Here is a 24,836-nt window from a genome sequence, read left to right on the forward strand (position 1 = left end):
ACGAGATATTCTGCCATAGTTATTAAACTTGTTATTTCCTTCATAGTTGGAGTTTTTGTGGTTTATTTAGTGTATATAGTGATCCAAGTTAGTGTTCCTAATTACCCTTCCGTTGAGCCCGTTTTGTTAGAGTCAACGTCATAGAGATTTAAGTTCCTCTTGAGCCAAACAAATGTACCTGACATCAGCTACTTTCATGTAGCTAGTGAGGGCGAACTAACCATATGCTCTACTAGAGGCTGAAGTAAGCACTTTAGACAGTATAGTCGAAGCACTACCAACGGTACCATTCGACGGTTGCGCTGGGTCGGACGTGACCTATCCCGTATGGGGGATGACCGAATGCCAAAGGCGATCTTTTAGGCGATATTAAAAGACGGCTTAAAAGTACACAGATATTGTGGCAAAAACCTAATCTAGACAATACTGCTTTTAAATTGTAAATATCACCGGTATATATATTATTTGTTTTTCAAAGGAACCGGAAACAACATTTATTTGCGCAGGGAATTTTATTTGTTGTCACTGGAAACAGGACATTTATTGTAATGTGACTATTGACACTATCGCCAACATGCTTACCTTTTGTAAGAATATAATTTACATCTAAAAGTTGCCATTAATATTTCTGTGTTATTTTAATTAGATTAATCTAAATATTTGCTGGATTAACAAATTATATAGAATCTATCTATCTATATTATAAATAAGCCGCCCTTCAACTCGAGTGCAAAATATCTAGACTCTCTCTAGATTCTAGATTATCATTATCTAATTCAAGTAATTCTAATCATTCTAATCTAGATCGACTACTCAGACTACTGACTCAGTCACTGACTACTGTCACAAGAGTATAGATCTAGTAAGAGATCTCATTAACTGTTCAATGGATTCGCATGAAATTTCGTACACGTTCCTTTTATCTCAAATTTCAATGATAAAATGAAACAAATTGAGATCAGATGCATTATAATATTTTCATTTGACACTTTTAATAAATGAATGTTACAATGTAGATTTCTTAATTCCCTCTTAGATGTTAAATCATTAATTAATCCTTATAAATGTTAACATCATGAAACTTACTTTTAGTAACTTGGAGAACTTATCTTATGTTGTTCAAAAACAAATTCAATTTAGATTTTGGAAATTGAATGGGCTCCTGAATAGCCAGTAAATTAGCTAGTTATTGCATTTTGAACAAATTCAATTTAGATTTTGGAAATTGAATGGGCTCCTGTATAGCCAGTAAATTAGCTAGTTATTGCAAAGTCAATAACTAATTGACACGAAGAACAAAATTTGCACAAGAATATGCTTGAGATTTAAGTTTTTTTTTTTTTAAGAACTCTGTATATGAAAATATCACATTTATTTCAGTCACTGGAAAAAAAAAAAAAAAAAAACTTACTAGACTACACAAAGTTAAAGCCCTCATCTTTAGACCTTACATTAATCTCCATTTACTTATTATTGAAATTAAAACAATTTTTTTTAGACACTTTTCTTTAGTTTCTTAAAGCTGAAATTAAACAATTACTTAGTACATATGAATATTAGTCCATTCTTTTCTTTTATTCATTGTGATTATCTGTGTTTTGGACAATGTTTTAAACCTAGGAACACTAAAACTTGTCAGAATGCAAATCATTAATTTTTTTTACAAAATGTTTTCAAATTTTCATATTAATATTATAGAGATAAAGATCTAATATGAATTAATTGAGTTATGAATTAGCAGTGGCTAACATCAGGAAAATATGGGATTACACTTTTTAAAATTGGAATTATGTAAACGTATCAATTGAAGTAGTGATATTTTTACTTTACTCACTGGTGATTGAAGGTCTCAGATTTGGAATCTGGTAAAGACTTGTTTTTTTTTTCCCTTTGTGATGCAAAATGTATGATTTTTTACCCATAATCCTTTTTTTGGACCATGTCATCCACAAGGATTTTGTAATGTTCTTTAGTTTAACTGATTGAAATGGGTATGTTTTATTTGTTGAAGAAATCTCAAAGCAGGTGGTGGTTCTTCTATTCTCATGACACTCTTGTTTAATGTTGGCTTGAGAAATGGATGGCTGCCTTGTCATGTGGTATGTGCTCTGGACTGTCATCTCAATAGTGTTGTAAAATGTTTTGGATGTTTCTTCAGATTTGAAGACAATCTACTTCCTAGTCCAAACACTCACAGGATGACCGTGTGATGGCAGCTGGCAGGGTATAAATCCGGCATCATTGAAACAAACAAATGACTGTTCAGCACACATACCACATGGCCAGGCAGTCATCCATTTCTCAGGATTTGAACCCTTCCCGCTGATATCCCCCACCATCTTACAGGAGGTTGAGGCTTGGATAATCTTCAATTTTGAAGGAACACCCAAAATACATAAAACAAATTAATTAATTAATTTTAATTGGAAAGATTTATTTAGGGCGAGCATCATTTTAATTATATAGATCCTCCATTTTTTTTTTTTTTTTTTACTTTTGCATTTTTACATTATTAGTAAAAAAAAATTAAAATAAAGGTCTTCCTGATTTAACCTCACTCTTCCTCCACCTTTGACTCTTTCTCTCCTAATTGACGATACCATCGTTGATTTTGACCTCATTAAAATAAAATAATGTTTAATTTTATAAACTTGACTTTGTGTTATATAAAAAGACTATGCATTTCCCTTTAATTCTATACCAAATACAACATTTTCTGATAACCAACAAAGCTATTGAAGCCCAATCGTAACAGGGGTAGTGAAATAGTAAAGAGCGAATGAAGAATTCCTTCAAAACGTGGACAAATAATTGCGGAGAGAAAGAGTTTAAAAATAACAACAACAAACAAACACATTATTTAATTTGTTTTTCTACTTTTTCAGATGAATGTACACTTAAAGGTCATAGGTAGTAATGGACTAAAAAATCAACAGTAAACCATCTTAGGGATGGAGAGATATGAGAACTTGGGATTAGTCGGAGAGGGCAGTTATGGTATGGTGTTAAAATGTAAACACAAGGAAACAGGTCAGTTAGTGGCCATCAAAAAGTTTCTGGAGTCAGAGGATGATAAAATTGTTCAAAAAATTGCTCTCAGGGAAATCAAGATGCTGAAGGTAAGTTGATTAATTGTTCAATTAGATAATATAAGTTTATAAGACTATACAAGTTTATGAGAGTTCACCTTGTAAATACAAATATTAACTCCAAAATTGAAGAGTAGAAATATTTACCGCTGCATGGGGTGAACAACTGTACTGGTATAGAAAATACAATAAACATGCATATAGGAAACCCTTTTAGACCAAAGAAAAACAAAAGAAAAATTAACCCAAAATATACTTAAAGTTAACTTAAGGTTAACAATGTTGTTGTTTATCATGGCAGAAAAGAAATGAATTGTGTGCTGATGTAAAAGTGTGGGAAATTGGGATGAAGTGGTGTGTGGTCCAACTTTGCGTCAAGATGACGATGACTTCACAGAAAAAAAAACACTAAAATGATTGACTTCTTCTTGCATCATGGTTACCCTGAAGCTATCGTGAATGAAGAATGTATTTTCCTATAAATGATAGCCATTTTTTCTTGTGTGGTATTAAAATATATTAGCAATTATTTTTGCTACAATAGAACACATGAACAACATTACAAGAGTTTCCTATTTCTTCTTCTAGTCAACTTTTTTCTGCTGATCTGTAGGCACTTTTGAAATTAATAATATTCAGTTTGTATGGTGTGGTTATTTCTTTTTACATTATATATATAACATAGCTATGCCAGTGCTTATAAAAATTGGTGTCCATGGGTTAAGTCGCTCCTCTTATTCTTATTTCATGATTGTGAGCTTTGAGAGTGAGAACATAGCAGCTCAACCCTGTGAAAATGTTACTGGATTTGGATTTGCAGTAGCCAGCAATCAAACTCCACGACTCGCCTGGACAATCACCCCAGTTCTATATAGGTGTTAATGACAGGATGTGACATTAAAAAATGAAAGCTTAAATGTCTACTCTTGAAAATATGAAGTTGTTTCTTTTGATTTATTATTGTGTTTATTAGTCTTCCTTATTTGAATTCTCTGTAGAAACAGTGCTAGGACAAATTTGTACAAATACTCCTTCTTCCCTAGTGCTATTAGAGCATGGAATGGGTTGCCTGAGCTAGCCAGGAAAACCAGTGACTTGGCTGAATTTAAGTCATTGGTTAATATGCATGACTAAATTCATGACGCGTAGGACGTAATCATCTTCTTTGTTGAAGTAACGTCTGTATTATATAAGATAAGATACAATATGAATATACGTAATGATCAAAAACACACACTTACATGCACAGATGTCACAGCCTAAATATAATGCTCATTATATTTAATATATTTAATTTTCAGCAATTGCGCCATGATAATCTTGTAAATTTAATTGAGACATTTCGAAAGCGCAAGCGGCTCTACCTAGTTTTTGAATTTGTTGACCATACCATCCTAGATGAACTTGAAAAATGTCCCAATGGGCTGGATGAAAATACTTGCAGAAGAATTTTATGGCAAGTACTCAAAGGGACGGAGTTTTGCCATTCACATAATGTAAGTTATCTTGTCTTGTGTGTCATCCTGTGGTTTTATATGATCTTTTACTCATGTCATAACTCTCTAACTGCAATAAGAATTTTGTGTGTGAATATCGTGAAACAAATTAGTCTTAAAGCATATAATCATCTCAAGTCAAATTCAATAACCATTCGCCTTGGTGCATAGCAATTAATTCTCTCAGAGTTCCTAAATAGTTTATTGATAAAAGTAAATAAAAAGTAACAGTAAAGTTCCCCTCTCAGACATTGTGATCTATAGGGCCACTAATGTAAAGGTCATCTGTTTCTTTGGCCCACGGTTAATGAGGATCTCAAGTGGTTAGCTTAATATCCGACTGCCTTTACTTTTCCCCAGCTAATGTCAGGTACCTATTAAAGCTGGGCGGACTCAGAGGCACCCTAAAGATCCCAAAATAAAAAATCTCAGGATTCAAACCTAGGACCCTCCTGTTCGGAAGCCAAGCACTTTACCACTCAGCCACCGCATCTCCTTTATTGATGCAATGGGGAAGTAATTTAGTAGGTCTTTTGTCAGTAACAGTAACTAGTGAGCCTAGATGGTCAACTGGCCATGGATTTTTGCTTTGGAGGGCCTCTTGTGATAGTCCCAAGTTTGAGCCATGCCCAAAGGCAACTACCCAGTCCTGTTGAAGTTTTGGTCTAGGACATAATAATCTTCATTTCTTAAGTTATGTCCAAAACTGATATATCAATTATACTTCCAAAGTTCTAAGACATTGTTATAATAATAATGAAAAAGTTCAATTAAAGATTAAGTCAACAAAGTCAATTACAACTGCTTCATTAATTACATTTCAAATTTAATTTTTATATTGATGGCAAAGCTTCAATAAAAACTGTTATGGAATTTTGTAGTCCTATCTTTTTAAAAATGTTTTGATTGTTTAGATTTTAGAAATAAAAAAAAAACTATAATGAAATTTTATTGTATTTCTTTTAGATAATTCACAGAGATATTAAACCAGAAAATTTGCTGATCAGCAAGAGTGGAATTGTTAAAATTTGTGATTTCGGTTTTGCTCGGACATTGGCCCAGCCTGGTGAGGCTTACACAGATTACGTTGCTACTCGTTGGTACAGAGCTCCGGAACTCTTAGTGGGAGATACTAAATATGGCAGGTATGACAATCTATTATTTTTTATTAGAAAAACAAGTAAAGTATCCCTTTCAAACCTTGCGGTCTATAAGGCTGATGATGCAAAGGTCATTTGTTTCTATGGCTAATGAGGGTGTCATATGGCTAGCACAAGGACTAACTACCTACCTTTACTTTCCACAACTAATGTCAGGAACCCATTAGAGTCGGGTGGACTCAGTGCATCCTAAAATCCTGAAATCCAGCCTTTACCAAGATTTGAACCAGAGACCCATTGGTTTGGAAGCCAAGCACTTTACCACTCAGCCACCACAATTCATTATTTTTTATTGGGAGGTATAAAAACTTGTCATGTATAAAGTAAAGCATTTTTTTTTTAAATTCTCTTTCCTTTACTAAAATCTAAAAAAAATTAATGAAGAAAAAACGTTGAGTCAAATATGGTCTACGTCTATGATATACCATAAAACATGTTTACAATTATTCAAAAATTCCCTTATTTCTCTGCCTCATATTAATTAATGAAATATTTTCTTGTCTTCTTTCAAGGGCAGTTGACATCTGGGCTATTGGCTGCTTGCTGTCAGAGATGTTGACGGGTGAGCCTCTGTTTCCAGGAGACTCAGATATTGACCAGCTGTATCACATCATCAGATGTTTTGGTCAGTTTGATTTATTATCTTTTCTTTGAGTTGGTGTGATGAAAAAGATATAAAACTTTTGTATTGTAAATTTGTTTGAATTCGGCACGAAGAAAAAAGATAATTGAAACAACAATCTCTTTCTTCTTATCAGGAAATCTGCCTTCAAGACACAAGGAAGTGTTCCACCGAAATCCTCTCTTTGTTGGCATGCGCCTGCCAGAAGTGAAAGAGGTTGCACCTTTTGGGAAAAAATATCCTCGTGTTTCTGAGGAGGCTGTAGATGTTATGAAGGTAAAAATGAAAATGAACAAACACATTAATCATTATGTAAACGTATTTTAATATGTCTTAAGTGTTTTAATTAAACCCATTTTTCTAATAATGCCCTATTGCATTGTTATGTATGACCTTTTTAATGCTATATTGGCCTAATGTATATTATCTATGCTCAATATTGTTACTTAAGCACATAATTAACTTAGTAATAAGGATGCTGAGTTTCAAAAAAGCATTTAGGGTATAGATGAACAGTTTTGTTTTCCTGAGAATAGAAAATAGATAGGACTTAATCTTATGTTTTCTTTTAATCTTATGTTTTCTTTTGGTCAAAAGAGAAAAAAATTGCTTGTGATCAGGTCTTTGTCATGTGTGTGTTGGGACCTTCATGAGATCTCTCCAGCAATTTCTTGCAGAGACCATCTGCTGCTGGCTGCTTTTTTCTATGCTGCTGAAGGTGAAATAGCACCTGATTGATCTTTGCAGCTCTTCCAGGGGGCAGCTCCTGTTTTGGCCTCCACACTTTTGTATGGCTTTGAGACCTGGATGCTCTATAGGAGGCATCCAATACTCCTGTAATGCTTCCATCAAAGGGGCATTTACTCCATAATGGGCATAGGCTGGCAAGACTACCTTACAAATAAACAATAATTCTTCTGAAGGTGTAGATAGTATAGAAGCACTACTTACTAGTCAACAGCTGAGCTGGGTTGGACACCTATCCCACAGGTTGGACACCTATCCCACAGGTTGGAACCTATCCCACAGGTTGGACGCCTATCCTAAAGGCGATTTTTAATATTTTTAATTTTTTAACATCTTGATTTGGTTAACATAATATGTTAATAATGCCTCTGGCATTTTGTATCTTAAGCAGATAATGTTCTTCATTAGCAACTTCTCATGTGAATAAATGGGCCAGTCTTAGATACACATCCATGATCACAGGTTGAGCAACATTTTCAGCCTTCTTCCTACTTCTGCTGTGATCATCTGCTTTTCAGGGCTCCTCCTTCTTGTATTTCATGTGGATCTGTCCTGTACTGCTTCTTCCTCCCAACTCTTTGTGTTGATTCTGAAGAGCTTCATGTCCCGCTTGCATACATGAGTATATCTTATAAGGGAATGCCCTGCAGCTCTCTGTTAATAATGTAGTCCTTATTTGTCAAAAAATATTACTGTGATCCTGATTGTGTATTTCAGCTGTGTCTTCAGTTAGACCCAGATCAGCGTCCTACCTGTACAGATCTATTAAAACATAATCTTTTTACCAAGGATGGATTTGGACCTCGTTTTGTATTAGAGCTACGTCAGAAAATAGCACAAGAACACTCAGGCAGCCACAACCTTAGGGGAAAAGAAACGTGCAGAACTCTAGAGCATTCTTTGGAAAACTCCAATGAAACTTTGGAGAAACTTAAAAACACAAATGAAAATCACAAAACAATAAAAGCAGCTGTCAAGAAAAAGAAAAAAACAGACATGAAAGAAGTGAGTTCATTCCCACCATGCCTCATTCTATCATATTTTAAAACTGTCAATAACTACCATGCCTCATTCTATCAAATTTTAAAACTGTCAATAACTACCATGCCTCATTCTATCATATTTTAAAACTACCTATAAGTCTTACCATATTTGAGACTCCAAATGTCTGGGGTCATTTCTTCATTTGACTCATCGCCTTTAGATTGTACAACACCAACATTCAGACATCACAAAGATACATTTTGTGCATGCTACTTGACAGGGCTTGTATTAATTACTAAAGGGAGTCTTATTCATTGTTTCTTTTTAATTTTATACATGAAAATATTGTTCAACTTGATGATACTAAACTCTTAGGAACTGTACAGCATGCCCCCTGACTTGTGTACAACATTCACTCTGACTTGTGTACAACATTGACTCTGACATTCTCACTGAGAACCCTAACCCTTGTGTTCAACATTCACTCTGACTTGTGTACAACATTCACTCTGACTTGTGTACAACATTCACTCTGACTTGTGTACAACATTCACTCTGACATTCTCACTGAGAATAGTAACCCTTGTGTACAACATTCACTCTGACTTGTGTACAACATTCACTCTAACATTCTCACTGAGAACCCTAACACTTGTTTACAACATTCACTCTGATTTGTGTACAACATTCATTCTGACATTCTCACTGAGAACCCTAACCCTTGTGTACAACATTCACTCTGACTTGTGTACAACATTTACTCTGACATTCTCACTGAGAACCCTAACCCTTGTTTACAACATTCACTCTGACTTGTGTACAAAGTTTCCCCTAACTTGTGTACAGCATTCATTCGGTTTTGACAATAGTTTACTCATACTATAAACATGCTAAAAGCTGATACAATTCTCTAAATTTTCTTCCTTTGTTATAAAATTCTAATATCAAAGCTTCACTAGAAAATAAAAATAAGATTCCTTTTGTACAAATTTTATATGCACAATAATAAGGCTTGTCTTCAAGTCTGAATATTAAGTAGGAGTGCAGCATTTTTTTTGCCACATCCAGCGCAGTTAAAGCGAGCTAGGGCCTAATCTTTAAAGTGTTTTCTGGGGCCACCTCTTTTGTGCCAACCATCTTTCAGCACACCAAAAAGACTGCCCTAGGCATATAGTCATATGGAGCATAAAAATCTTTGGTGAAAGCATTCAAGAAGTCTTGTTTGCTTTCTGTAAAGCACCCATGTCTCGGATCCATATCTATGCATACATTTTATATCATTAATAATATTTATTGTAGCAGAAATAGAGACATTGAAACATTGGTAAAATACTATTGATTTTTAGTCTACTAGAGGTTAGAAAAAAATTATCAGAATATACATTTATTTAAACTGTGAATCACAGAATAGGATACATTTATTTATACCACAAATCACAGAATATGATACATTTTTTTATACCATGAATCACAGAATATGATACATCTAATTATACCATGAATCACAGAATAAGATACATTTAATTATACCATGAATCACAGAATATGATACACTTATTTATAACAATATCAGTCTCAGGAATCAATCATTGAGGATAAAGCTAATAAAAAGTCAACAGAGACAAGCTCCAAGGTTCCTGCTAAACAAATCCCGCTCAAACCAGTTTCAACAGCCTCAGTTGTCAACCAAAGCAATCATGCCATAAGTTTACCTCCAGCGACCACTGCCACTGCAATTATCAATTCTAATGCCTCTCACGCCATTTCACAAGAGGAGGTAACCACTGACAATCATGACAAGGAGAGTAGAGAGCATGCCCCACAGAATTCCCATCAGAATGGAGGCAGCATTCCACCAATAACAAGTAGCCATCAAACACGGTAAGAAAACCTACTTCCTAGAAACTTTTCACATTTTATTTGAACAAAAATCCAATAAAGAAATAGGTTTAATACAAACATTCTAAAGTTTATTATGTATAATTTTACATGACCTTAAAAAAAATATTTATTCTAACTACTGGTACATACTTGTAATGAAATACTATGCGAAGTGTTGTGATCAGTCCTACTTAAACCATTTTAAACATGAAAAAAAAAATTTAAATAAAAAAAAAAAGAAACTTTCTTTACTTGCAAATTTAAAGCAGAGAAACAACCTAAATATTGTATCCATGTTACCCAGATTTGGCAGATGGTGGTTTTTTTTTTTTATTTTTATTTTAATGTCAATTTCATTATTAACAGGCAATTGTTTTTTTTTTGTAAGATTTATAGTCAGTTTTGAGATTCTAATTGTTCTTTTTCAAAAGATTTTTAAAAAAGACTTGTCCCTTTTGACTTGCTGTGCCTGACTACATCATCTGCTGTAAATAACACCCCAGGACATGCTAATATTTAAAATGTGTAAATAAATTAAAACTTGACTTTTAAAAAAAAGTTTGATATGTTTTAAGAAATGAAATTTTCACTAGCCTATAAATTCTATAAAATTACAAAAACAATTTTCTGTGGAGCAGCATATGTTTGTCTTTTTTTAAGCACTTCAATTTGAAATTTTCAAGAATACATAATTTTCTTTTCAGAATGCCAAAATTGCATACTACATTTTTAAGGTGATCCACCTCTACACAAAAATTATTTATTTTATTTTTGCTACAAACTTTTGAAGTGTGAAGCACTATGCCACGCTAACTCAACACAAATTATTTCACTAAAACCTTTTGAACTCATATCTTGTCTAAACTTCAAATATCTGGTTGATTAACTTTAATCACGTTTTTTAATAATTCTCTAAATAAAACGTTGAGGCTAAACATTTGTGTATGCTTTACTTTGATATAAGTCTTAGCTCAGGGCTTAGAGTTGAGTTGCAATCTTGAATTTTTATATTGCGCTGATTATAAAAATAGTTTCCAGTAGATTCACATTCTAAAGAGTGTTTAATTATTTTTTTTTTAAATAATTGACCATAAATATGTTTATATACTATTGTATGCTATTGATTGTATTTTATATATTCATAGAGTTGAAATTATTCAATTTAAATTGGAAGATTTATTTATTTAGTTTAGTTTATATAGTTTACATAAATTGAAAAGATTGATAGTTTTTTAATATCCAACTTGACCACAAACATCAAAGTGTATAGTGTTGTTCAGAATTAAAATTGTTCTTTTTTGTAACTGAAATTCCCCACAAAAAAACAACTGTATCAGGCTTTTATGTCGTTTTCTATCTGTTTGACATCATGTCTTGTTTACATTTATGAAATCTTTTGTGCCATGGATGAAATGACACATTAAGTCATAAACATATTTGTAGGCCTGGTGAAATCACATTCAACACATTTATCATGTCCTTTTTTTATCGAGTAAATCTATTGATTTTATCTTCCATTTTGTTAGATATTAAAGGAAGTTTTAAATAAGATGTCAGCAGATCCATCTACACTTTTTCTTTTGCATTTTCATTATGTTGTAGGCTTCATATGATCAGTCTTATATATGGGATGAACTGGGCACTGTATTGTATTTGGGCCTCTCAATAAAGTATGCAGCTTTGGTGGACATGGTCAACATTCTCTAGTGACATTCCAGAGGGGCATGTTTTGATGCTTCAATCTTCAGCTTCCCAAATATATGTTGTCTCATTTGTTGTTCAATAGATATGTTAGTATTGTTGTCACATCAGTCATTGAAACATGAAAAGGACCAAGATGCCTGTATGTAATCGTTGAACGTTGTGTCTGTTCTATTTATGTGTATGTTTCTGTTGTGTTGTCTTTATATGAGAAAAGAGTCCTTGTAATGACAACAAATTTCCATATGGATCAATAAAGCTGTCTTAGTCTTAGTCAACAAATCTCTTAGTGCTGGTGTCAACAAATCAATGAGTGCTGATCTATGAGTGCTGCTGCATCTTAAGCCACCAAAACAGGAACTCTTTGCTGATGCTAATATAAAGGTACCAGTATTCAGAGAGAAAGCAGAGATGAGTTGGTCACAGCCTTAGAAAAGATACCAACAGCAGAGCTAGACAAGCACAAGATGCAGAAGAAAACCAAAAAGAATGTGGCAATGCAGTGTACTAGACGAAGCCAAGAGGACAGGAAGGAGCAAAAACTAGCAAGAGACTGTGGAGAGTGGCGTGTTTTTACTGAGGCCCTATGTTCCATGAGGAATGCAAAGATGAAAATGATGAAGGTATTCATAATTGGTCTGAGTCCAGCAGACTTTTTTCTTCTAACACCCAGATAAGTGTTAATTTGCCAGTCAAGAAAAAAGTCGAAGTTGTTTTAAAATGAAGGTAGCCAATAATTCTTGGTCTTAGGGAAAAAAAAGTCTTGTTTAAAAATTAATTAAGACTTCAAATAATCAGAGAGCAGTTCATAGATTTATTTTTAGGTTTTCAGGAAATTTTTTTAAAAATTTCAATAAATAATTCAACTGCTAACAATTTGCAAATATGCAAATTACACAGACTATATCTTTAACAGTCTTATTGAAAATTCTATATCACATTTCAAGTTCTTGATAAATTCTATTACGTACTCAGTGATTTCATTTCCAAATAACATCTAAAGCTTTATTACCACTACGGACACAATGTCTTGATGTATTCTATTGACTTTATACTACTTACATACTATAATTGATTATTTTTTTAGCTTCATCTTAACAGCCAGGTACTTGTCTGCATCAAGAATGGCCCATGTAATTTTCTTTCCCATTGATACCATTCATTTCACCTCAGTCTTCTTGTAACAAAGTAGATGTAACTCTTTAATATACAATCATATTCAGTAATGACTATGTACTAATCTTCTGTTGTCTTATAAGCTATTATGTAAAGAAAATTATTGCTATTGTCTCTTAATTCTTTTTCAAATAACAATTTTTGTTGTGTCTTAGGTCAATATAGTAGGCTAGTAATAAGTAACATGCATTTACTTTGTGGACAATGTATTACTTTTTATTTTAACAAATCAATTAGCAACATAAACTGCATTTCTTTTCTTTTCAAAGATTAGATATTTCTCCTGCGTAGTTGCTTACTAGTGTATTCCAGTTGCTATTAAATCACTAATTATTTGAAATCTTTTATAACATAAATTAACGTTTTAAATTTGGTTCTGTAAACGTTTTTCAAACTTTATTAGCTGATATCTATGATAATAGTCTTTAAAGTTTAAGGGAAATCTGTAACTAACCATAAACAAACAAAGATCTACATCAATGGGCTTATAGGATAAGGCAATATGTTGACATTACTACATGCTTTCATGATCAAACTAGTTCTGTGGGTGACGGTTATTGGAATGAATTTCCAATTCTAGAAAGGTCTAACTAAAGGGTCTATCCAGAAGTGTGAACTACTCAAGTATTTCAGCTGGAAATAGTTCATGCTTGTTAATAATAATAATTTAATTTCTATAGTGCAGTTAACAAACATAATGTAACACCAAGACATTAAGAAAAAAAAGGGGGAAAAATGCATGTGCAAAAGCATCGAGTCATTTAGTCTGACAAACACATTTTGTTTTACTATATTAACTCTTTCTCTCCGTAATTATTTACCACATTCTGGTGGAATCAATGTTGGTATCGTTAGTTAGGAGAGAAAGAGTTAATAAAAATCTTTACTGTTAAAGTTATATGATTAAGTAAAAGGTGTCTTTTTTTTTAGTTCTCTGTATTTCTACATTTGTATATGTTCTAAACTATTCATGGTGATAAGAACAGAATATGTTTTCTAAAAGTAGGTTCTGTTAACAGATGAATTTTTCTGATTGTAATCTTAGATAAAGGAAAGTTATAATCATAAAGAAAAAAACAGCCTTTTCAATTCAGCTTATTTTAGTTTTTGCTCATTTTTAGTAGCATCTCTGATTCAATTAATTTTTCTAATTAAAAGCAACAAAAAAATGTGTCTGCACTTTTAGTCACATGGTAAACATTATAGGGTTTGTTGAAACAATTTTTTAAAATTTATTTACTATTTAGTTTTTGTAATAACTCCACAAAACTATACCAGAAAGCATATTTTCAGATTGTATAGAGCATTGTTTTGAAATGTGAAAGTATAGATTTAAATTTCAAGCAGTAATTTTAAAGAAATTATACACAAAATAAGTGTTTCTAAGACATTAGATGTTTAACGTTTTAAAATTACAATTTTTAGAATAGCAAATAGGAAAAAAATGTGTTTGAAATCTTTTGTTTTCTAGTCCTGCCATCGTGAAGCTAAAGAGTGATGAGAAATGGTCACCTCGCAACCCACTGATGAATGGAAACAGAACATCTACCTTCAGGTCTTTCTCTTTACTATGTTCATATATTTCATCGAATTCAGAAGTTGTATATTTATTTCAATTGTTTAAAAATGCTTTGACTAATTAGATCAACAAGGAAGCTTGCCAACAAGGTATTAGTCAGACTAGTTTGTATTCTTTTGTCATCATGTTTCATTTAGTTGTTTGACGTAACCTGAAAATTCGAGTCCCCCTTAAAAAAGATTTTTCCTTTCATTTTTTTTTCTAAGTCATTTTGTTATATTCTGTAAAAATTGTGGCTGCAATTCTGCTGAGGTTATACATGATACTATTCATTGTAGCATTGTGAATAATAATACATCAATTAACTATATCTTGTTTTCCTTTGTTAGGCGTTTTACCACTGAATTCATCAATAAAGGATAGGCTAGTTTAGGTCCATTATTTATTGTCCTTATTTTATTCAGGAAAAAATATACGTATATCATAGTATTGTGATTACAAAAGTTAGACGTACGCATACGGTGCAAGAAATATACTTTGTTATGTTTGAAGTCGTTTATTTCTCCATCTTGTCTAGAAGCAATGAAAAGTTTAAAAAAGTCAGCCAGTTCCCCAAGAAAAGTCCTTCTAAAACACAATACAACTACAGCGCCTCCACCTCGCCCCAGTCAGTTCTGATAGAGAGAAGCTCAGTTCAGGAGGATAGTCAGGAGAAACTGAAGAATAAAAGTCAAGTTAACCTTGATAAAAGTCATGATGACCGGCCGGGTCTTAGTTTGCCAGAAGTGAAAAGAGCCGCTGATGGTAAGGTTGTTAAGCACTTGAATAATACCTGGACAAAATAACTTAACTATCCATGAAAACATTGAGAAAATATAATGATAAAAAAAGAAAGTTTTATGTCTCATTTCTATATGGTAAGACTTTTTTTTCTCTTGTCATATTAGGTATATTTAAGTAGATTTAGGTAGCTTAGGGTCAGGTAAATTTTTTTTAGCAATTCAATCAACAGCTAGTAAAGTAACTAATAATTGATTTAGTGGTAATGCATGGTAATTTTAAATGAAGGCACATTATAATTCCATATTCTAGGACAAATTTGTACAAGTGCTCCTTCATCCCTAGTGTATTTAGAGCATAGAACAGGTTGCCTGAATCATAAAGAACAAGGTTACAAAGACAGTTTGTGTGGAAACACAAACTCAAAATTGGCCCCCGAAGTGGTCCACCTGCGCAGGCTTCAATATTTTCAGAAAGAACATCTGAGTGAAATTATATCAAAGTCAAATGACAGATAAGAATGGAGAAAGAAGGTTGACAGATCTTGTGTAGTGCCCCAGCGGTCAGCAGATCAAATGATTGGTGAAAGTGATTGTAAAGTTAGATGTGAACCTGGCCTAACTGATGTCTTATAATTGATCTAATTGTTTTGTAAAGGCTCAATCTTTTGTTTGTGTTTGTTATAATTTAAAAATTTTTGAAAAAGTGCAGTTTACAAGATTTATAATTGTTTTAAATTATGTCTAACTTATAATGCATACTAAATAGTTTTTTTCTCTTTAAAAAAAAAAAAGTAAACATTTGTTTGTGTGTGTTAATGTAGTACCATACTTAATATAACAGAACTTTGATAACTTGACAATACAAATATAAAAACAAATATTTTTGAAAACAAATCTACAACTGTTTGCATAAATGTGTTAAAAATATGGTAAATATGGTCTCCCCTGATAAAGAGCCTCAAGTGGTTGAGTGTTGCAAGGTCTATGTGAAAAGGATAGCTCCCCAATGTTTATGCTTTGTTTTAGTTGTACAAATTACTTTCTGATACTTTGTAGAATTATGAAGACCAAAACATCTCCCACACATCCTTTTGAAAAATTCCAACTCTATACTTCCTTTACCTTTTACCTTTACCTATCCCTTAGTCTGTTGTACTGTTGGGGCACCAAGCAGGATTGGTCGACCATCTTTCTCCATTCCTCCCTGTCTTTTGCCTTGTTTAAAACCTCTATCAATGGTAGACCCGTCCATTCTTTTATGTTGTCCTCCCATCCCTTTCTCTGTCTGCCTCTTCTTCTTTTTCCTGGTACTGTTCCCTGAAGGAAGGTCTTTGCGAGCCCCCGTGGGTCTTGTAATATGGCCATATATTTTAAGCTTGCGTTTCTTTACAATAGTTAGCATACTATACTTCCTATGCACTTTAAAAATCTAATTCAACTTGATAATTAGTTGTCTATGAATGGATGGGAATACGACTTATCCAGTACTTTATACATGACATAGATTATACATTATTAGAAACACTTTTGATTCTTATATGTAAGTTTTATTTTCTCAGTGAACACCAAGGGCAAGGACAAGCAGCTGAGTCCTTTCAAGAAGTCAAGTTTCTCCAGCATCCCTCACATAAACAACAATGAACCTTTGACCTCTAGCAGTTCACAAGTAAATATGTTTATTCTTTTCCTAAACTCAGTATTTTTCCTTGACTAATTCAATAGAGATCTAATGTTAGTCAGACTAAAGTATCTGCATAATTTGTCTGAACACATGCACAAATTAATGGCTGGTTGGTTGGTTTTGTTATGTTGGACTGTTTATTTCGTAGACTCAAATGTCTTAGGAGCCGGTAATATAAATAGCCTTATCTGTATTAAAATTATTTTAGATGGCCAGTAGGAAATCTTTAGTTAGCCATTTTATTTGATTCTGAAGATGAAGGATGAGTGCAGTATTTCATATGAATGACCAGAGAAACCCAATTTGGCCACATCTGATGCACATCTGGATGGCTGCCTGGTCGTGCGGTTTGCGCGCTGGACTGTCATTCGGATTTATCGACGGTCGAGGGTTCAAACCCTGCCCGCTCCCATCCCCTGTCGTCCTGCGGGAGGTTTGGACTAGGAAGTAAACTATCTTCAACTCTGAAGGAACATCCGAATTATGTAAAACATTTTACAAACAAAAACATTTTACAAACAAAAACAAGCAAAGCCATTTTCTTCCTGTTAATGAATGGTGGTTAATTAGTAGCTCCAAATAGCTAGTTAACTGTACAGCTAAACCGATGTAGGCCTATTGTATTGTTAATGTACAACTTTAAATAAACCTGAACAAGTCTCTTGTTTAAACAAAAACTCAATATAGTTTTCATGAACATAACACACAGATTCAACTTCACAAGTAGAGATATGTGGAGACACAAGGGAAATAATAATTTTGAAAACGATTAGCTCACGAAAAAATATTTGTCTCCCCCTTCTACGACATTTACTCCATTATTAGTTTCCTGGAACTACCGTAGACCCCAAAGTACTTTGCTCAGATTCTATTCAGCCAACACAACCAAAAACATCTGCTGGACCCCAAGTACTTTGCTCAGATTCTATTCGGCCAACACAACCAAAAAACATCTGCTAGACCCCAAGTACTTTGCTCAGATTCTATTCGGCCAACACAACCAAAAAACATCTGCTAGACCCCAAGTACTTTGCTCAGATTCTATTCAGCCAACACAACCAAAAACATCTGCTGGACCCCAAGTACTTTGCTCAGATTCTATTCAGTCAACACAACCAAAAACATCTGCTGGACCCGAAGTACTTTGCTCAGATTCTATTCAGCCGACACAACCAAAAAACATCTGCTAGACCCCAAGTACTTTGCTCAGATTCTATTCAGCCAACACAACCAAAAACATCTGCTAGACCCCAAGTACTTTGCTCAGAGCCAACACAACCAAAAACATCTGCTGGACCCCAAGTACTTTGCTCAGATTCTATTCAGCCAACACAACCAAAAACATCTGCTGGACCCCAAGTACTTTGCTCAGAGCCAACACAACCAAAAAACATCTGCTGGACCCCAAGTACTTTGCTCAGATTCTATTCAGCCAACACAACCAAAAACATCTGCTGGACCCCAAGTACTTTGCTCAGATTCTATTCAGCCAACACAACCAAAAACATCTGCTGGACCCCAAGTACTTTGCTCAGATTCTATTCAGCCAACACAACCAAAAACATCTGCTGGACCCCAAGTACTTTGCTCAGACCCAACACAACCAAAAAACATCTGCTAGACCCCAAGTACTTTGCTCAGATTCTATTCAGCCAACACAACCAAAAACATCTGCTGGACCCCAAGTACTTTGCTCAGATTCTATTCAGCCAACACAACCAAAAACATCTGCTGGACCCCAAGTACTTTGCTCAGAGCCAACACAACCAAAAAACATCTGCTAGACCCCAAGTACTTTGCTCAGATTCTATTCGGCCAACACAACCAAAAAACATCTGCTGGACCCCAAGTACTTTGCTCAGATTCTATTCAGCCAACACAACCAAAAACATCTGCTGGACCCCAAGTACTTTGCTCAGATTCTATTCAGCCAACACAACCAAAAACATCTGCTGGACCCCAAGTACTTTGCTCAGATTCTATTCAGCCAACACAACTAAAAACATCTGCTAGGACCCCAAGTACTTTGCTCAGATTCTATTCAGCCGACACAACCAAAAAACATCTGCTAGGCCCCAAGTACTTTGCTCAGATTCTATTCAGCCGGCACAACCAAAAAACATCTGCTAGACCCCAAGTACTTTGCTCAGATTCTATTCAGCCGGCACAACCAAAAAACATCTGCTAGGCCCCAAGTACTTTGCTCAGATTCTATTCAGCCGGCACAACCAAAAAACATCTGCTAGGCCCCAAGTACTTTGCTCAGATTCTATTCAGCCGGCACAACCAAAAAACATCTGCTAGGCCCCAAGTACTTTGCTCAGATTCTATTCAGCCGGCACAACCAAAAAACATCTGCTAGGCCCCAAGTACTTTGCTCAGATTCTATTCAGCCGGCACAACCAAAAAACATCTGCTAGGCCCCAAGTACTTTGCTCAGATTCTATTCAGCCGGCACAACCAAAAAACATCTGCTAGACCCCAAGTACTTTGCTCAGATTCTATTCAGCCGGCACAACCAAAAAACATCTGCTAGGCCCCAAGTACTTTGCTCAGATTCTATTCAGCCAACACAACTAAAAACATCTGCTAGACCCAAAGTACTTTGCTCAGATTCTATTCAGCCGGCACAACCAAAAAACATCTGCTAGGCCCCAAGTACTTTGCTCAGATTCTATTCAGCCGGCACAACCAAAAAACATCTGCTAGGCCCCAAGTACTTTGCTCAGATTCTATTCAGCCGGCACAACCAAAAAACATCTGCTAGACCCCAAGTACTTTGCTCAGATTCTATTCAGCCGGCACAACCAAAAAACATCTGCTAGGCCCCAAGTACTTTGCTCAGAGCCAACACAACCAAAAACATCCGCCCTACACACAAAAGCCTATTTAAGTTTTCTTTTTTTGTTGCCTGTGCCTGTCTTGGGCAAGGGCTTTTCTTTTGGGTCTCATGACCGTTACAGAATACTCATTTAGTATGGTGTTATTCAAGTTCTTTTATGATATGGGCGTTGTGTTGGGAGACATGAGGTTGAACGATAAATAACTTGGCTATTTCTATGAGAGGATAACTAGTAGTCAGCTATGCTTTTCTTTCTTTCACCTTAACCTATCCCTTAGTCTGTTGGGGCACCACACACAATTAGTTGAACATCTTTCTCCATTCCTCTCTGTCTTTTGCCTTGGATAGAATCTCTTTCAATGGCAGGCTTATCCATTCTTTTCATGGTCTTCCTATCATTTTCTCTGTCTGCCTCTTCTTCTCTTTTTCCTGGCAATGTTCCCTGAATAAAGGTCATTGCATGCCCCAAAAACCTTATATAATATATGGCCATAGAGTTTTAGTTTGCAATTTTTTACAATATTTAGCAGGTCATTGTGGGGTCCAATCGCTGTAGTAACCCTGCCTCTAATCTCTTCATTTGTGATGTGGTCTTTAACTGTGATAACGGCACCTAGGATCCTTCTGTAGCATTTCAATTTCATTGCTAGGATCCTCTTTCTTTCTTTACCTATTTTTTTCAACAAGGTTGATGAAACTAAGAGAAAGATTAATAAAATATCTTGAAAATTGTCGTTTTACAAATATTTTCCATAGAGAAGGTAGAACTGGTGAAACCATTTTTTTCTCTTGATTTTCAGATGGAGGTCACCACAGGTCATGAGAGAGAGGGTCAGAGTTCAACACTTCCTAATGTTTGATGCCTTCATATCCATTGGTCCAACATTAATCCATATAAATATCACTTAAGTCAAAACAACTCAGGCTGCAGCTCACAGTTCAGTTTTAATTATTTAATTATTATTTGTTTGTTGCTGAGCAGATTCTGTTTTCCCATGGATTTAACATGAAATCTGAACAAACAATGAACTTTTTTTAAAACCAAAATAACTTAAGTCCATTTTTTTAAATAGAAGAAATTTGTATTCCATAATTTATTTATTCTTGTGGAAAAGCACTCAGATTAGATTAGTAAAGTAAAGTAGTAAAGTTCCCCTTTCTGACCTTGTGATCTATAGGGCAGATGATGTTAAAGGTCATCCGTTTCTTTAGCCAATGGTTAACAAGCAGGCCAACACAATGACCAGCTCTTTTACTTTTCCCCAACTAATGTCAAGTACCCATCAGAGTTAGGTGAACTCAAGAGCGCCTTAAAAATCCCAAAATTCAAAATTCCAGTCTTCACCGAAATTCAAACCCAGGACCCTAGGTTCAGAAGCCAAGTGCTTAACCACTCAGCCACCGCGCCCTTGGATTTGATTGATGAACTAGAAACATGTTTTAATATCTCCATAGTTTAAATTCAGCATTTAAAATAATTCTCTGTTCAAGTAAATATCTCATACCCACTTAACCGACAATCATATCTTGAACATGGGAGGTAACTGTTTGTGAGAAGTGACTTGCCTACTTATGTTTCAAAAATACTCAAGAGTGATATTTTATATATAAAGTTTCTAAACATATTTTTCTATGCTAAGAATGTCATTGAATAAGTGATACTGATGTCATAATGGGCCTTGTTACTATTTGCTAACTTTTGGGGTTTGCATCAACCTACTGGCCTTCTGTGATTGATATCTTTTTTTACCTAGAGGCCTAATTATGTGATTCTATTATTATAGGATGGTATAATAAATGTTTGGGTTTGCATCAACCTACTGGCCTTCTGTGATTGATATCTTTTTTCACCTACAGGCCTAATTATGTGATTCTATTATTATAGGACTGTGTAATAGATACTATAGGGATAAATAAAATTAAGTTTAATTATTAAAATATAAATGTCTTGGCAGTTGAATGAACTTCTAATCACCCATTCTACATGTATTTGTATCTGCTGTGCATAATGGGGAGCATTTAATACATTATCATTATTGATCATTAACCTTCATTGTAATTAATCAAGAGTTTTTAATCATTTGATTTAGTCAAGAAATAAGCTGAAAAGTGAGTGAAATGTTATGACTAATACAAGATTTTGTGTATAATATTTTGTATCTTAGAAGTCAGCAATTACTTTCAGTTGGTAATATGACTTGTAATTTGATTGAATGATTTAATTTATGAAATGCCTGCTTCATTATCCTAATTAGCTCCCTTTTCAAATGCCTGCTATAAAATCCCAATTCTGCTCCCTTCCAATGCATAGAAAGTATTGCATTAGTTAGGTTGTTTTTTTTTTACAACAGCATTTAAGGAATGTGAGAGATGTGAAATTTAGAAGAGTTGCCATAGCAAATATCTGCACTAAAAGGAAATATTTCTTAACCAGCTGAAGTAGTTTTAATTTTAATATTGTGATCAAGATTTTTTTGGGTATATTGCAAACATAATTATTTTCTTGTGCATTTTCTTGGGGTTTTATCTGTGTTTATCTCTAAGCTTTTTTATGATGTATATAGTTCAGTGATCACTCTTTCCTTTCTCTTCATGAGTTTCACTGACATTTACATTTTACCACTTGTAAAAACTTCCAAGTTTTCATTATAAGTGCTAGCTTTTTTTTTTTTTTTTTTTTAATGTGTAGTGAATAGAATGTTGGTTATTGTTTCTAAGTCTGCTAAGTTTTTCTAATGTAAGCTAACAGAAGTAGAAGTTAATCATAAGTAGGAAAAATGGTTTCAGTGGCTAGATCAAGCCCCAAAAAGCCTTGTGTTTATAGGAGCAAATAGGGGGACCTGACCATGCCAGCTAGGCTCTCAATCAAGTGTAAATTAATGATGATGATCATAAATAGAATGTCTGCCGAGTTTTTCTGTGGTATTAGCTTACATATAAGCTTGTGCAATTAGATATTTCTTAAACCAACATTCTTCATAACTATAGAGCAGAAAAAAATATTTTATTCAACCAGCGAAAGGTACAATTTAAATCTCTTAAAATATAGAATTAGAACCTAGACAGGGTTGGGACTTCAAAGATCCTTAATGAAGGAATGTGAGTTGAATGATATGATAATCATGAGATTCACTCTAAGTTCCTATTTTCTGTTGCACTTCTCACCAGTTATATATATTTGTTGTTCTGAATGACCCATCTCTGAAAGTATTTCAAAAGGCATGTTATTATTATTATAGCTTTTATATAGCGCTACTTTCATGCTTATAGCATTCTCAGAGTGCTTTTGTCCAATCTCATTTGTGGACCAGTGTGGGGGGGGGGGGGGGGGAGGGGGTATCTAGGAGTTGGTTTTCCGTGCTGCCTTTAGGCGTTCAGTAAACGCAACTCTGCCCAAGTCGGGTGTCGAACCTCTAGCCCCCTTCTAGGTAGCCAAGACCAAGCGCACTTAGCCTCTCGACCACGCTTCCCACCAGTTTATGTTTCCAATAACTCAACTTTAAAAGTATTACATTGCAATGCGTCATTTATTTTGATGCTGTTTGATTCGTCAGCACTGCGTACACTACAGAAGCGTTTTAATGTTGCCCTCGTGACGTTGTCACTATTTAAACCTGGACGTTTTTTGTTTGATGATAAAGTAAAAACTCAGGTAAAAACAGAACTAGCATTGAACGGAACTGAATATTTATATATGATTTATAACTCTTATTGTGAGATACTGCGTCTAGTGATCACTAGTTTCAAGAAATGTAAGTGACATTTTGTTGTTTATGATAAAACTTAAATACAAGTAGTTTTATAATTGAAGTTGACTCATTTTTATTAAGTGCTTGGTTGGAAATTATTTTTTTTGTTTTAATACTGTACATTTTTTTCATTGCTATGAGTAGGCAAAGTGACTACAAATTACCTTGAGATAATACGGATAAGGGAGTTAAATATGCTGAAATGTCCTAAGATGTTGTTAGATCTAGATCTAATTGTCATCAGTTAGCTATTATGTTGACCAGTTAATGTTAAATTATGATATAAAGCTGCCATGATTTGTTTAAATTGGAATGAATATTGAATAAATATAAAAGTTAGGTCTTATTTCTAAAATAATATAACAGTAATCCATCATTGTGTCATAATGGTAATGATAATACAGTGTTTTTCTTTTTTGCCATATTGTTTCACATATCAAAATAATTTTGTTAGAGAACTTCTAATATAGATATATTGTATTCCAATTCTGATTTGGAACTAATAGCCAACACAGGATATTATATATTATACTTACCAGATTAAGTTAAATTATGATATAAAATTACCAAGTTTTTTTTTTATATTACAATGAATACTTTTAAAAATATATAACACTTAACTTTCATATAATCATCGTTCTCATAAATATTGTCATATTGTTTCACATATCACTGGGTTTTGTTTTTTTATATTTGTGTGTGCAATATAATAATAAAACTAAACATACAATTTTTTTTTATTCATCTACCTTCTTAATGAATGCATTCAAACCAACCTGTTCACTCAATAACTTCACGATTTTTTTAATGTCTTTATGCTGCTTGCAGTGAAATCAAATCAACAGTATTAATTGTTCACATTTTGCAGTATTCATATATGCTTTATTCTTTCCCCTAAATTTTGTGGTTTGATTATGACTTATTATTATTATTTTTTTTTTAAGCTGTGTTAATCAAAATGTTAAAAACTTTAGTACATCTATGCAGAAACTAATAAAGAATTGACTTCTTTGCTTATTATTGTAGATGGAAAATAATTTTAGCCTCCAGATTTGGATTATAGTAATTTCCTTGCCAGTTCCATTTGGGTTTTAAACATTTCTATGTTTTGGTATTTTTAAATGCATTTTTCTGTTTAACATTTGCTTTTTGTAATTATTGTTTTATGAAGATTCACAATAAAATTGTGTCAAGTATGTTTTACTAAGCCAAAAAAAAACAACAAACTTTCTGATTTTGGTTTAAGTTTTTTTTATTTACAGTAACTACTACGATATTTTAATTAAAATGATAATCAAATGCATGTTAAAATAAAAGATGTTTGTAAAATGTTTTACTTATTTCGGATGTTCCTTCAGAGTAGAAGACAATTACTTCCTAGTCCAAACCTCCCGCAGGACGACGGGG

At 33.8% G+C, this 24,836-nt stretch overlaps 1 protein-coding gene across 4 annotated transcripts; it reads left to right on the top strand.

Annotated features, from left to right (window-relative positions):
• The first annotated feature begins 507 nt into the window (after nt 1–507).
• Nucleotides 508–24,471, top strand: LOC106063829 (cyclin-dependent kinase-like 1). 4 transcript variants are annotated; one of them, XM_056021876.1, is made up of 13 exons: nt 508–587; nt 2,886–3,119; nt 4,391–4,585; nt 5,552–5,730; nt 6,258–6,370; nt 6,504–6,643; nt 7,832–8,119; nt 9,672–9,979; nt 10,684–10,713; nt 14,328–14,411; nt 14,953–15,179; nt 16,717–16,823; nt 20,481–24,471. In XM_056021876.1, the coding sequence occupies exons 2-13, from the start codon at nt 2,952–2,954 to the stop codon at nt 20,538–20,540; spliced, it is 1,899 nt and encodes a 632-aa protein (XP_055877851.1). In that variant the 5' UTR covers nt 508–587; nt 2,886–2,951; the 3' UTR covers nt 20,541–24,471. The 4 variants fall into 4 exon arrangements, with proteins under 4 accessions (XP_055877851.1, XP_055877852.1, XP_055877853.1 ...); XM_056021877.1 differs by having other exon boundaries at nt 14,956–15,179; XM_056021878.1 differs by lacking the exon at nt 10,684–10,713.
• The last annotated feature ends 365 nt before the right edge of the window (nt 24,472–24,836 follow it).

Source organism: Biomphalaria glabrata, chromosome 2 (genome assembly GCF_947242115.1).
Source record: "Biomphalaria glabrata chromosome 2, xgBioGlab47.1, whole genome shotgun sequence".
Lineage (NCBI taxonomy): Eukaryota > Metazoa > Mollusca > Gastropoda > Planorbidae > Biomphalaria > Biomphalaria glabrata.

Excerpts from the sequence above, each read along its gene's own strand:
- LOC106063829 (XM_056021876.1), top strand. The coding sequence starts at position 2,952 with ATGGAGAGATATGAGAACTTGGGATTAGTCGGAGAGGGCAGTTATGGT. Across the intron at positions 15,180-16,716 it reads AGTGAAAAGAGCCGCTGATG|TGAACACCAAGGGCAAGGAC; the intron begins GTAAGGTTGTTA and ends TTATTTTCTCAG. Across the intron at positions 16,824-20,480 it reads TGACCTCTAGCAGTTCACAA|ATGGAGGTCACCACAGGTCA; the intron begins GTAAATATGTTT and ends CTTGATTTTCAG.